The sequence below is a fragment of the Colius striatus genome, chromosome 7 (genome assembly GCF_028858725.1).
Source record: "Colius striatus isolate bColStr4 chromosome 7, bColStr4.1.hap1, whole genome shotgun sequence".
Taxonomy (NCBI): Eukaryota; Metazoa; Chordata; class Aves; order Coliiformes; family Coliidae; genus Colius; species Colius striatus.
This window is the reverse complement of record NC_084765.1, coordinates 947,563-959,712: the sequence shown is the minus strand read 5'-3', so window position 1 is coordinate 959,712 and position 12,150 is coordinate 947,563. Positions and strand designations below refer to the sequence as shown.

General features: G+C 60.3%; 3 protein-coding genes across 11 annotated transcripts in view; 2 read left to right on the top strand and 1 right to left on the bottom strand.

The window, feature by feature from the left end:
• MYRF (myelin regulatory factor) overlaps positions 1 to 4,903 on the top strand; it is a 67,024-nt gene extending 62,121 nt beyond the window's left edge. For all 6 annotated transcript variants that reach the window (XM_062000579.1, XM_062000582.1, XM_062000581.1 and 3 more), the window contains 4 exons: positions 197 to 271; positions 400 to 502; positions 1,152 to 1,226; positions 1,582 to 4,903. In XM_062000579.1, coding sequence (XP_061856563.1) covers positions 197 to 271; positions 400 to 502; positions 1,152 to 1,226; positions 1,582 to 1,668 — 340 coding nt within the window. In that variant the 3' untranslated portion in view covers positions 1,669 to 4,903. The remainder of the gene's footprint in view (positions 1 to 196; positions 272 to 399; positions 503 to 1,151; positions 1,227 to 1,581) is intronic.
• Positions 4,904 to 5,509: 606 nt separating this feature from the next.
• TMEM258 (transmembrane protein 258) lies at positions 5,510 to 7,347 on the bottom strand. Its single transcript, XM_062000660.1, has 4 exons — positions 7,255 to 7,347; positions 7,030 to 7,139; positions 6,185 to 6,351; positions 5,510 to 5,651 (listed from the first exon to the last, which is right to left on the bottom strand). The coding sequence occupies exons 1-3, from the start codon at positions 7,255 to 7,257 to the stop codon at positions 6,225 to 6,227; spliced, it is 240 nt and encodes a 79-aa protein (XP_061856644.1). The 5' UTR covers positions 7,258 to 7,347; the 3' UTR covers positions 5,510 to 5,651; positions 6,185 to 6,224.
• Positions 7,348 to 7,429: 82 nt separating this feature from the next.
• On the top strand, positions 7,430 to 11,014 carry FEN1 (flap structure-specific endonuclease 1). 4 transcript variants are annotated; one of them, XM_062000618.1, is made up of 2 exons: positions 7,430 to 7,444; positions 8,955 to 11,014. In XM_062000618.1, the coding sequence occupies exon 2, from the start codon at positions 8,956 to 8,958 to the stop codon at positions 10,093 to 10,095; it is 1,140 nt and encodes a 379-aa protein (XP_061856602.1). In that variant the 5' UTR covers positions 7,430 to 7,444; position 8,955; the 3' UTR covers positions 10,096 to 11,014. The 4 variants fall into 4 exon arrangements, with proteins under 4 accessions (XP_061856602.1, XP_061856604.1, XP_061856603.1 ...); XM_062000620.1 differs by lacking the exon at positions 7,430 to 7,444 and adding an exon at positions 7,597 to 7,671; XM_062000619.1 differs by lacking the exon at positions 7,430 to 7,444 and adding an exon at positions 7,805 to 7,847.
• The last annotated feature ends 1,136 nt before the right edge of the window (positions 11,015 to 12,150 follow it).

Genomic DNA, 12,150 nt, shown 5'->3' with positions numbered 1-12,150 from the left:
GGCAGCCCCATTGCTGCTCCTTGGGCGGAGGAGCTGGTGAGCCCAGTCCCTCACTGGGGGTTTGGGCAATGAGCTCAGCCTTGGGGACCAGCCTGGGGAGCCTCTCAGGGGTCCCAACAGGAGCTTTGAGTCCTGCTCTGGCTTGTCTCCCTGCAGCTCTGTGCTGAGGTGTGATGCTGTCTCTCTGTGCCCACAGGACCGGCAACTTCAGCTCCCGCATCCCCGTCAGCCAGCTCACAGCAGTGAACACCAACCTCACCCTGGAGATGAAGTGAGTGCCCAGGGCTCCTCTCCTGGGTGTTTTCAGTGCCTGCTGGATGCTGTGCCACGTGGCCACGGTGTCTCCTGCCCGAGCTGGGCAAGGCACAGCAGGTTTCTCACCCTGGTTTCTCTCCCCAGCTCCTCCTCCGCTGTGTCCATCTCCCTTTGTGGCCTCGTGTCCAGTGACCCCTGCCAGGACTCTGTGAGTGGCAACAGCTCCACTGGCACCACAGCCACGCAGGTATGAGGGTGCTGCTCCCAAAACCCACAGAGCTCATGCCATCCCAGCACAGCACTGAGCCCTGCAGGCTGCCAGCACAAGGGCTGCTGGAGGAGGAGCCCCTGCTCAAGCACCGCTCTGCCCTGCGCTGGCTCACGTCAGCAACCCTCAGAGGTGTCCCTGAACCTCATCCCTCTGGTCACTCCAGTGAAATCATTGGTTCACTGGTCCTGTTGAACACTGTGCCAAGCTGCCCAGGGAGCTGGGGCAGTGCCCAGCCCTGTAGGGATCCCAGAGCCGTGGGGCTGAGGGCTGTGGGTCAGCGCTGGGCTGGGCAGGGGGAGGGCTCCAGCAGCTCCAAGGGCTTCCCCAACCCAAAGCATTCTGATTCTATCCCATCCAACCCCTCTGCAAGAGCACCCATCCTGTGGGGAAGAGGGCAGGCTCTCAGCTGCCATCACACCTCCCTTCAGGGGGGATTTGGCAGGTCGTCATGCACAGAGCCTGAGTCAGACCCTCCCTGCCCTCGAGTGCCCCCTCAGCCCAGCTCCACTGCTGACCCTGGAGAGGTTCCTCCTCCGTGGGGTTGTGTGATCCCTGCCAGTCTGGCCTGGGACAACATCCCCTGAAGCTCATCCCACGTCTCATCCCAGCTCTTCCCCCCCACCAGGAAACAACACACCGCTGGCCTCTGCTGATGATGTCCTTCCAGGAGTTCACCTACCACTTCAGAGTGGCACAGCCTGTGAGTACCAGCACCTGCCTCACCTCTCCTCTTGTCCGGGGCTGAGCAGGATGGGGGTGATGGGACCAGGGCAGGTTTAGTGGCCACACTGTGCTGAGAGCCTTCCACAGCCCTGCCCATCGTGGCTGTTGCCTTCCACAGCCCATTCCATTGTGCCTGTTGCCTTGCACAGCCCTGCCCATTGTGCCTGTTGCCTTCCACAGCCCTGCCCATCGTGCCTGTTGCCTTGCACAGTGACATGGGGAGTAGGGACTGTGATTTTTCTCTGCTCCAGAGCAGAGCTCAAGCCCTGTTTCCCCCCCACTCCTTGGAACCCTACCCTCGTCTGTAAGCTCTTCTTCTCACTCTCTGACAGGGCCAAGCCAACTGCAGCACTGCTCCTGAGCACATGGGACACCTTTTCACTGACTATTACTTTCAGTTTTACTGGCTGTGTGAGTGAGCCCTGGCAGCACCAGTGCCCTCTGTGGCTGGAGAGAGAAGGGAGACTGGTGCCACTGGGGAGTCTCCTGTGCACCCCTCCTCCACTAGCCCCCAGCGCCACTTCACCCCCGTGTCCCACGTGGGGCTGGTTTGGTTGTGGGTGGTGACCCCAGGGCTGAAGCAGGACGCAGGACCCGAGCCCCAGGACACACCAGCAGCCCTGGGGGACCTCCTGGGCTCGGCCCACACCCGCTCCCACCACCAAACATCTCCCTCCTTCCCTTACTGGGGATGCTCGTGTCCTCAGTGGCTTCTCCCTCCTCTTCCCACACTGGATTCTGGAAGCATTCCACTGGACTGAAGGTGGCCAGGTCTGCTGCACCCCAGAGCACAGCTGGGGAGCTCTTGTCGTGTCCTGGCTCCGAGGCCCCAGACGACACTGGAATTGCTCGACACTGGAGCCCTTTCCCAGAGAGAAAAGCTGGAGTTGGGCCTGGAAAGGGAGGCTGTGCCTGGACATACTGGAAGTCATACACTGGAGTTGCTGTTCCTTCTAGTTGGTCCCCTGCAGCCCCAGGAATGGACTGTCCTCTGTGGACAAGCAGCTGCAGCATCGGCCCCGGCTGTCCCCGCTCCTCGCTGGACTCTTTCCACTTCTACCCTGTCCAGGTCTGGATGGATAAACTCCACAACTCCACCAAAGCTGCTGCTGAGGCTTTGTGCCCAGACCCCAAACCCTGGGTGGGGACAGTCCCCTGGGTGAAAAAACTCAGCTGCCTGGTGGGACTCTGCTGGGAGCCGTTCCCGTGCGGAGCCGCCCGCTGGGCTCTGCAGCCAGCACAGCCCCCCTCTGCCCTGCTGAGCAGAAAGGAGCCCCCCAGTGCAGGCTGGTGAGCCCTGCAGAGCAAGGCTGGGTCGCTGGGGGCACGCTTGGCAGGGCTTTGCTGCAGCCCTGGGTCTCTGCCAGGCACTGGAGAGGCTGCTCCTCTGCCCCTCTGTTCCTCTACGGCCGAGACCCTTCCCCGAGTGGATTTGGGGTGTTTTACTGTTACAAGTTCTTAACTTGCTAAACTACTGAATTCTGGGGGGTTGTTTTTCCTCTTCCTTTGTTTTTAAAGCAGTATAAAAATGGGTCTCTTCATCCTGCCCTGACTGAGCTACTGATTGTGTCTCGAGCAAGAGACCAAAGGGCCTCTGCCAAGCTTCCACGGTCCAGCTCCAGAGCGGTGCTGGGACACGTCAGACTGAGCACCCAGCACACCTCTCCTCCTCCAGCACCTCCTGCCAGAGGAAACACCCACGTGCCTGGAGGCTGAGCCACCTCTCCCTGGGGCTCTGACACCCGAGAGCAGCCACGGTGAGGGGCAGAGCATGCCCTAGTGCTGACCAGAGCCAAGAGCACACCTTGCCCCTTCCCCAGGCATGGCCAGCTCACCCCCAAACTGCTTTTGGGCATCTGCTAGCAGGCTGTGGCTGCTGCATTTTGGTGCCTTGAGTGGAGACAAGAGGCAGAAGCAGGAGCCTGGCAAAGCCTGGCCTTTGCCATGGTGGCACCAGCACTGAGGAGCGTGGGGCTGGCTCCGCTGCTCCGGAGAAGCAACCTGCAACGACCTTTCTTGTCGGTTTCTTTTCATCCACATCCCATCTCTTTGTTCCTGTGCACAGCTCGTGGGAGCCTCCCCAGCCTTCTGTCTCCAAGCTGGGGAGCAGTTGGCTGTCCCATCAGCCAGGCTTGTCCCAGCCAAGGAGCCGAAGCCCTCGCCAGGAGCTCACCAAAGGCCTTTTATTCATAGAGCGGCTTCAAGGGCAGCTTCTCCCCAGGCAGCAACCCCTGAACCCTGCCTTGGTGATGCTCTGCAGTTACTGCAGGAGGCAGAGGGTGAGCTCAGGGCCTGCCTGACTCTGGGGAGCTCAGTGGCAGAGGTGCTGAGGCTTGGGAGCATCTCCACAGCAGCAGCTGAGGCTCCTGCACAGCGGGATGCAGCTGGGGAGGAAACCTCTGGCTGTAGCTCTCTGGAGAAGCTGCTCAGCACTCTTTTCTTTCCCCCTCCTCCCTTTTCTGCTTGGCCTTACAACTGGGAAGTTCCTTCCTTGGCAGCTTTTATTCTCCACTTGGCAATCAGTGGCCCAGTCTGGTGAGTCCTCACTCAGGTGAGTGATGCCACGTGCTCAGCTGCCAGGTGGAGCCTTCTCAGACCTGCTCTTTGCCTTTGTGTGCTCATTCAGCCCCTGGAGAGGTGAGGGGTGGTGGTGTGAGGGCCAGAGCTGAAAGCACTGCCTGCAATCACCACCTCCAGGCCAGCCCCTCGTGCTGGATGAGACCCACAAGTCCATCTTCCCCCAGCTCCTGGAGGGGAGGAATCAATCAGTCGGTGGCAGCAGTGGCCCCAGAGGAGATGGGAGTCTCTCAGGTGTCCCTGTGCTGCTTCACTCTGGGCTTTCCAAGGGCCCACCCCCAGCAAAACAAGTGCCTGAGGCCCACGGGAGCATCTCTAGTGCCTTTCTTTGTGCTACCAGGAGGGAACAGTGGCTTCCCCACACCTGCATTAAACACCACGTGCCTCAAAACCAGTGGCCAGTGAGATGAGAAGCGAGCTGAGGCAAAACCTACAGCACCAAGCCCACAGCAATCCCTGCTACCCAAGGAGAGGGACTCAGAACACAGCCTTTGGACTTGCCTCGTTGTCTTAAAAGCCTCTTCACAAAGCACAGGGAGGCAGACCCCAGTCACAAGGGGTCTGTCATTATTAAGGGTCCCAGGATTGCTCCTGAGCCCACAGCCCTGTGGACTCTTCCCCCCCCATTCAAAGGCATCTCTGCCCCAACTGCAGACGCCTTCCCCAGCCCCAATCAGTAACAGACTTAACAATCAGGCCTTGCCCATGCCTCCAGCCTTACAGCTTGGGGGGGAAAACCCTCCCTTTCCACTGGAAAAAGAAGAGACACTTCATCTCCAGCCCTTCATGGCAGGAAAGGAACCAAGAAACGAGGCCCCTGGCCAAGGCTGGGCCGCTTCAGAGTTTGTTTCAAAAGCAAATTCACACACAGGCTCTGTCCTGCCCTTCAAGAGCTTAAAGCCTGTAAATAGAGACTGTGGCACCACTGCAAGACAACAAACCCCCAACACCCAAGTAAAAGCACTAATGTCTTTGTTTAAACCTTTGCTGTCACAGCTTTAATCACTGTATATTGCCAGCGAGTTTGTAGAGCTGCATCCTTAGCAGGTATTATTGATCCTGGGGTTTTATTTGGGGGGCAGGGAGGGTGGGAGGGATGGAGGGAGGGAGAAGCCAGGGTGGTTTCCCTCCTTTCTTTTCTGATTTCTATTTATGTGTTGCTGGGTGGGAGTGCTGAGCCTCTGGATTCCCCACTTTTGGTTTGGCTTGTTTAGACTTTTATGCTGGAGGTAAATATGCCCATATAAATAAAGAGATAAATACTGCTTTGTATCCAAGGCTGGCTCTTGGCACCTTCCTCTCTTGCCACAAGGCACTTTCACTTCAGGAGCTCCAAACCCCCCGAGGAACCCCCCCCTGTAACCACTCCTCAGTGGGAGTTAAGCTTTGCTTTTGTCACGAGCACTGCTGAGCCCCAAAGCTGCTGGCTCCAGGTAAGAACGGGCACAGAAAGGGGGTGAGGGGATGGTGAAAACAAAAAAGGACTGAGGGGTATAAAAGCAGGATCAGGGAGACACAAGAAGTGTCCATTTGCTAGAGTCTGGCACGAGGTGGCACTGAAATGCCTCTGGGAGGGGATATTCCCACATGGACCTTGTGCCAGTACCAACGTGGTTTGGAGAAATGAGGTAAAAAAGCCCCCCCCCAAAGAGCTCTTGAAGGATAAAGGCTGAGACCAAAGGCTGGTGCATGACAGAGCCAGTTTTATTCAGGTTTGGTCTGGGGGGCTGGTGGGTGTCACTCCACCTCAGCACAGTCCCTCATGGGGGATGTGGCCTGGCAAGTAGAAAAGAAATACAAAAGGAGGCTCTGCAGGGTTTCCCACCTAGAACCAAAGGAGAGAGCAAGGGGAGGGGTGAGACAGGGTCCCCCAGGCTCTGCTGCTACCCAAGCCCCAAAGGACAAGCCCCAGCACATGTGATTCCTCAAATGGGGATGAATGCCAGTTGTGCCCATGGTTAACAGAGCACAGTGTTGGGCTCCTCTCTCGCTGCCAGAGGGACACTGAGGGGCTGGAGCACAAGGCTGCTGGGGAGGGGCTGAGGGAATGGGGGTGTTGAGCCTGGAGGAGGCTGAAGGGAGACAGGAGCACTCTCTGACACTCCCTCACAGGAGGCTGCAGGGAGCTGGGGCTCAGCCTCTACCCCCCAATAACACCCAACAGCTCGGAATGGCTGCGATGCTCAAGCCCAAAGGCTTCAGGCCAGGGGGAGGAGGAGGAGAAGGACACAACCTTTTGTGCATCCTCACTTTGCCCCCGAAAAGCAGCTCTTGTACTGCTCAGGGGTCAGAGGATGACACTGCAGGGCTGCCCCCACCCCTCTCTCAGGCAGGGTGTGCAGAGCCCAGGCAGCTTACAGGCAGGGACGAGGAGCAGCAGGACGCCGCTTGCTCAGCCTCACACGTAGATGCCGACCCACAGCAGCAGGAAGAGGACGCCGAAGCCCATGAAGAGCGAAGCCACCAGCGAGATCAGCAGCTCCTTGTAGATATCCCGCGTGTACTTGGTAGAAGTCACCTCGTAGCTGCAAGTCCCGGGGGGGGTTAAGGCGAGAACGGAGGCAAAGAAAGGTGCTGGAACCCCCTGTCCCCCGTGGTCCCAACCCGCTTGGTCTCGTCCCGACCCGCTCGGTCCCGTCCCGTCTAGCCCAGCCCGGTCCCGTCCCGACCCACTCGGTCCCGTCCCGACCCGCTCGGTCTCGTCCCGTCCAGCCCAGCCCGGTCTCGTCCCGTCCAGCCTGGTCTCGTCCCGTCCAGCCCGGTCCCGTCCCGTCCAGCCTGGTCCCGTCCCGACCCGCTCGGTCCCGTCCCGTCTAGCCCAGCCCGGTCTCGTCCCGTCCAGCCCGGTTCCGTCCCGTCCAGCCCGGTCTCGTCCCGTCCAGCCCGGTCTCGTCCCGTCCAGCCTGGTCTCGTCCCGTCCAGCCCGGTCCCGTCCCGACCCGCTCGGTCCCGTCCCGTCTAGCCCAGCCCGGTCTCGTCCCGTCCAGCCCGGTTCCGTCCCGTCCAGCCTGGTCTCGTCCCGTCCAGCCCGGTCTCGTCCCGTCCAGCTCGGTCCCGTCCCGTCTAGCCCAGCCCGGTCTCGTCCCGTCCAGCCCGGTTCCGTCCCGTCCAGTCCAGTCTCGTCCCGACCCACTCGGTCCCGTCCCGACCCGCTCGGTCCCGTCCCGTCCCGTCCAGCCCGGTCCCCCCACGCCGCGGGATACACGAAGAACCAGGCGGTGAAGAACATGCCGATGGCCAGCAGCACCACGGTGAGGTGCGGGAAGACGGCCGGGTTCACCGGGCTGGTGTATCTGCTCATGGCCTCCAGCTCCTGCGGGGACACGGGGCGGCGGGGGTGAGCGGAGCCGGAGCCAGGACCGGGAGCGGCAGCGTGTGCCAGGCCCCGGCTCCAGCCGCAGCCCCTCGCCGCGGCCGGCGGCTCTCACCATGGCGCGGCTCCGGCTCTCCGCTCCCGACACGTCGATTCCGCGCCCGCCGCCGCCCGCCCCGGCCCGGCCCGTCGGAAGTGGGAGCGGGGCATGCCGGGACGGGTGGGCGGCGCCGGCGGGAGCCGCTCGCTATTGGCTGAGGCGGCGGGCGGCGGGCACAGCGGCGCGAGCGAGAGCGAGCGCGGAGGTAATGGCGGCGGCTGAGGCGGGAACGGCGGCGTGAGGCGGCTCTGAGGGGGAAACGGCGGCGTGAGGCGGCTCTGAGGGGGCACGGAGGTGTGAGGCGGCTCTGAGGGGGAAACGGCGGTGTGAGGCGGCTCTGAGGCGGGAACGGCGGCGTGAGGCGGGAACGGCGGCGTGAGGCGGCTCTGAGGGGGAAACGGCGGCGTGAGGCGGCTCTGAGGGGGCACGGAGGTGTGAGGCGGCTCTGAGGGGGAAACGGCGGTGTGAGGCGGCTCTGAGGCGGGAACGGCGGCGTGAGGCGGGAACGGCGGCGTGAGGCGGCTCTGAGGGGGAAACGGCGGCGTGAGGGGGAAACGGCGGCGTGAGGGGGAAACGGCGGCGTGAGGCGGCTCTGAGGGGGCACGGAGGTGGGAGGGGGAAACGGCGGCTTGAGGCGGCCCTGAGGGGGCACGGAGATGGGAGGCAGCCCAGGGGTAAAGGCGGTGTGAGAGGGCTGAGACGGCTCTGAGGGGACACGGAGGTGTGAGGAGGCTGAGGCGGCTCTGAGGGGGAAACGGCGGCGTGAGGGGGCTGAGGCAGGAACGGCGCTGTGAGGCGGCTCTGAGGGGGAAACGGCGGCATGAGGGGGCTGAAGCGGCTCTGAGGGGGCACGGAGGTGTGAGGCGGCCCAGGGGAAAACGGCGGCGTGAGGGGGCTGAGGGGACACGGAGGTGTGAGGGGGCTGAGGCGGTTCTGAGGGGGAAACGGCGATGTGATGGGGCTGAGGCGGCTCTGAGGGATCATGGAGGTGTGAGACGGCCCAGGGGTAAAGGCACTGTGAGGGGGCTGAGGCGGCTCTGAGGGGACACGGAGGTGTGAGGGGGCTGAGGCGGCTCTGAGGAATCACGGGGGTGTGAGGGGGCTGAGGCGGCTCTGGGGGATCACGGTGGTGTGAGGGGGCTGAGGAGGCTCTAGGGGACACGGAGGTGTGAGGGGGCTGAGGCGGCTCTAGGGGTAAAGGGCGATGTGAGGGGGCTGAGGCAGCTCTGAGGAATCATGGGGGTGTGAGGGGGCTGAGGCGGCTCTGAGGGATCACGGTGGTGTGAGGCGGCTGAGGAGGCTCTGAAGGATCACAGCAATGTGAGGGGGCTGAGGCAGCTCGGAGGGATCACGGCGCTGTGAGGGGGATTAGGCGGCTCTAGGGGTAAAGGCGGTGTGAGGGGGCTGAGGCGGCTTTGGGGGTAACGGTGGCTGCAGGAGCCAAGGCGGGCCCAGAGAGAGGGCTTAGCAGCGGTGGGAAGGAAGGTTGAGGTGGAGGCAGAGAGTCCCACAGCTGACCCCAGCTCACTGCAGCCTCCTGTCGGGAAATGTCAAAGAGGGCTCCTGTCTCCCCTCAGCCTCCTCCAGGCTCAACACCCCCATTCCCTCAGCCCCTCCCCAGCACCCTTGTGCTCCAGCCCCTTCCCCAGCTCTGTGTGTGTGTGTGTGTGCGTGTGTGTGCGCAGAGGCTGATCCTGATCTGACCAACCCCCCAGGATGGGAATCCACGGACTGGCCAAGCTCATTGCCGACGTGTCTCCCGGCGCCATCCGGGAGAACGACATCAAGGCGTACTTCGGGCGGAAGGTGGCCATCGACGCCTCCATGAGCATCTACCAGTTCCTGATCGCCGTGCGGCAGGGGGCCGAGGCGCTGCACAACGAGGAGGGCGAGACCACCAGCCACCTGGTGGGCATGTTCTACCGCACCATCCGCATGGTGGAGAACGGCATCAAGCCCGTCTACGTCTTCGACGGCAAACCCCCGCAGCTCAAGTCCGGGGAGCTGGCCAAACGCACCGAGCGCCGGGCCGAGGCCGAGAAACAGCTGCAGGAGGCTCGGGAAGCCGGGGAGGAGGAAAGCGTGGAGAAGTACAGCAAGAGGTTGGTCAAAGTGACCCAGCAGCACACTGACGAGTGCAAGAAGTTGTTGAGGTTGATGGGCATTCCCTACGTGGAGGCGCCCGGGGAGGCCGAAGCCAGCTGCGCCGCCTTGGTGAAGGCCGGGAAGGTGTACGCGGCTGCCACAGAGGACATGGACTGCCTGACCTTCGGCAGCCCCGTCCTCATGCGCCACCTGACGGCCAGCGAGGCCAAGAAGCTGCCCATCCAGGAGTTCCACCTGAACCGCATTCTGCAGGACCTGGACCTGACCTGGGAGCAGTTTGTGGACCTTTGCATCCTCCTGGGCTGCGACTACTGCGAGAGCATCCGCGGCATCGGGCCCAAGCGCGCCGTGGAGCTCATCAGGGAGCACAAAAGCATCGAGAGGATCGTCCAGCAGATAGACACCAAGAAGTACCCTCTGCCCGAGAACTGGCTGCACAAAGAGGCCCAGAAGCTCTTCCTGGAGCCGGACGTGGTGAACCCCAGCGCCGTGGAGCTGAAGTGGACGGAGCCGGACGAAGAGCAGCTGGTGGAGTTCATGTGTGGGGAGAAGCAGTTCAACGAGGAGAGGATCCGCAGCGGGGTCAAGAGGCTGAGCAAGAGCCGTCAGGGCAGCACCCAGGGCCGGCTCGACGACTTCTTCAAGGTGACGGGTTCCATCACCTCAGCCAAGCGCAAGGAGCCGGAGACCAAGGGCTCGGCCAAGAAGAAAGCCAAGACCGGCACCAGCAAGCCCAAGAAGAGCAAGTAGCCGGCTGGGCCAACCACACTCCCCTGTGATTGCTTTTTTGTGCTCAACCAGGAGCTTTAGGCGAAATACCAAAACCGGTCACTGTTTCTGTCCTGCACGTCACTGCTGGGAAGGATGCTGCTGCAGTGCTCCCCAGCAAGGCTAGGTTAGTGAATCAGCACCTTCCTGTGAGCTGAGGAGAGACATGAAACCACCACAGCGTGGGGCTGGAGGGGGTGAGGGAGCTGCCTTCAGCTGGTTGGGGCTTGGAGGAGGAGGCTGCCAGGCCCAGAGGTGATGCCCAGACTGCAGAGCTAAAGGGAAGCACTGACCACAAACACCCTGGCTGAGTTAAGAAGGGAAAAGTTGAACAGCCCCAGAGTGAAGGAGGTACAAAGGATAGAGGGATTTCTGCCTGGCAGGATCCACCCCAGAAGAGGTAGGTGCAAAAGCAGAGGCTGAAGGAGAAGCTGGGGAGATGTGGGTGGAAGCCAAACTGGAGCTGAGAAAGAGACTTGAAGCAACAAGGTAAACTCCTCTCTTTCATGAGAGCCGTGTCTAGGCTCTTCTTCCCTTGTCATGAGTTACTTTTCCTTGTCTTTTTAAAAAGGGTAATAAATGGTAATCCAAGTTCCAGCAAAGCTCTGTGCTGCTCTTGGTGCTTAAGCTGAGGTGAGGCTGCTGCTCTCCCAGCCTCAGTGTCGCTGCTAGGGCCTGCTTTCTGTTTCAAAAGACAAATGCCACTAAACCTAGAATGGCAGCCTTCCCACTCCCTCATCTCCCCAGGCATCCTTCCCCATTGTACCCACAGAGACAGGTTCCAGCCTGAGAAGAAAAAGGTAGTGCCTCTTTTTTTCATCCCCTCCTTGTTTTTATCCCTCATTTTGCATAGTGTTACTTGGCAAAGCGATGTGCTGGGGTTTGTTTTCAGAATAAAGGTTATACCCAAAGAACACCATTTCTCATTCTCTGGAGGGAGGGTGGCTTAAGCCTTGTTGCTGCTGGAGAGAAGGCTGTGCTGCTGGAGAAGGATGTCCTAGTTTTAGAGGGAAATCTCGTGGTGACAAGAAGCGAATGTCCTGAATGCAGGATGTTTGAGCTTTCATCTTTTGGGTGCTCTGTAAACATCAATATCTGTGAGTCAGCTTTCTGCCAGGTTATAAAATAAGAAGCCAGGCTTGTTTCATGTGAGCAGGCCATAAACACTGCTGATATCATGCTGATTTGTAAGCCACCATGGAAGTTTTGTGAAGCCCAGGGTGAAGAGCAGCAGTGAGGGCTGCACGTGGAGCTCCCTGAGGTGCCTCCTGCCTGGCTGCAGCTGGCTGTGTGGGGGGCACTCGGGGCTGAGCCCCCCAAAGTGACATCTGCTGCTCTGAGCTGGTGATCAGTGGCATGGAATCGAGTTGGAGCTCCACAGGGATCGGTGCTGGAGCCAGCCTGATGCGACATCTTCATCAACCACCCGGGTGAGGGGATGGAATGACCCTCAGCACTTTGCCTTATGGCACTAAACTGGGAGCAGTGGCTGGTTCTCCTTCCTGAAGGTGTGATATCTAACTCTTCCTCCTGAAGGTGTGATGTCTGTCTCTCCTTCCTGAAGGTGTGATATCTATCTCTCTTTCCTGAAGGTGTCATATCCAACCCTCCTTCCTGAAGGTATATCTATCTCTCCTTCCTAAAGATGTGATATCTAACTCTCCCTCCTGAAGGTGTGATGTCCAACCCTCCTTCCTGAAGGTGTCATATCTAACTCTACCTCCTGAAGGTGTGATATCTATCTCTTTCCTGAAGGTGTCATATCCAACCCTCCTTCCTGAAGATGTCATATCTAACTCTGCCTCCTGAAGGTGTGATGTCTATCTCTCCTTCCTGAAGGTGTCATATCCAACCCACTTTCCTGAAGGTGTGATGTCCAACCCTCCTTCCTGAAGGTGCAATATCTAACCCTTGTCACCCTGGCAGTGTAGCCCTTTCCTTTCAGCTGCCCAGGAGCCATGGATGGCCAAGGAGGGAGAGGACTCTACCTTTTGCTTTCCTCCTGGCACTCTTCATATGTGTGTTTCTTAGACTGTA

Coding starts and splice junctions, on each gene's coding strand:
- FEN1 (XM_062000618.1), top strand. CDS start 8,956: ATGGGAATCCACGGACTGGCCAAGCTCATTGCCGACGTGTCTCCCGGC.
- TMEM258 (XM_062000660.1), bottom strand. Junction 6,352..7,029: donor TTCACCGCCTGGTTCTTCGT/GTATCCCGCGGC, acceptor CGGGACTTGCAG/CTACGAGGTGACTTCTACCA.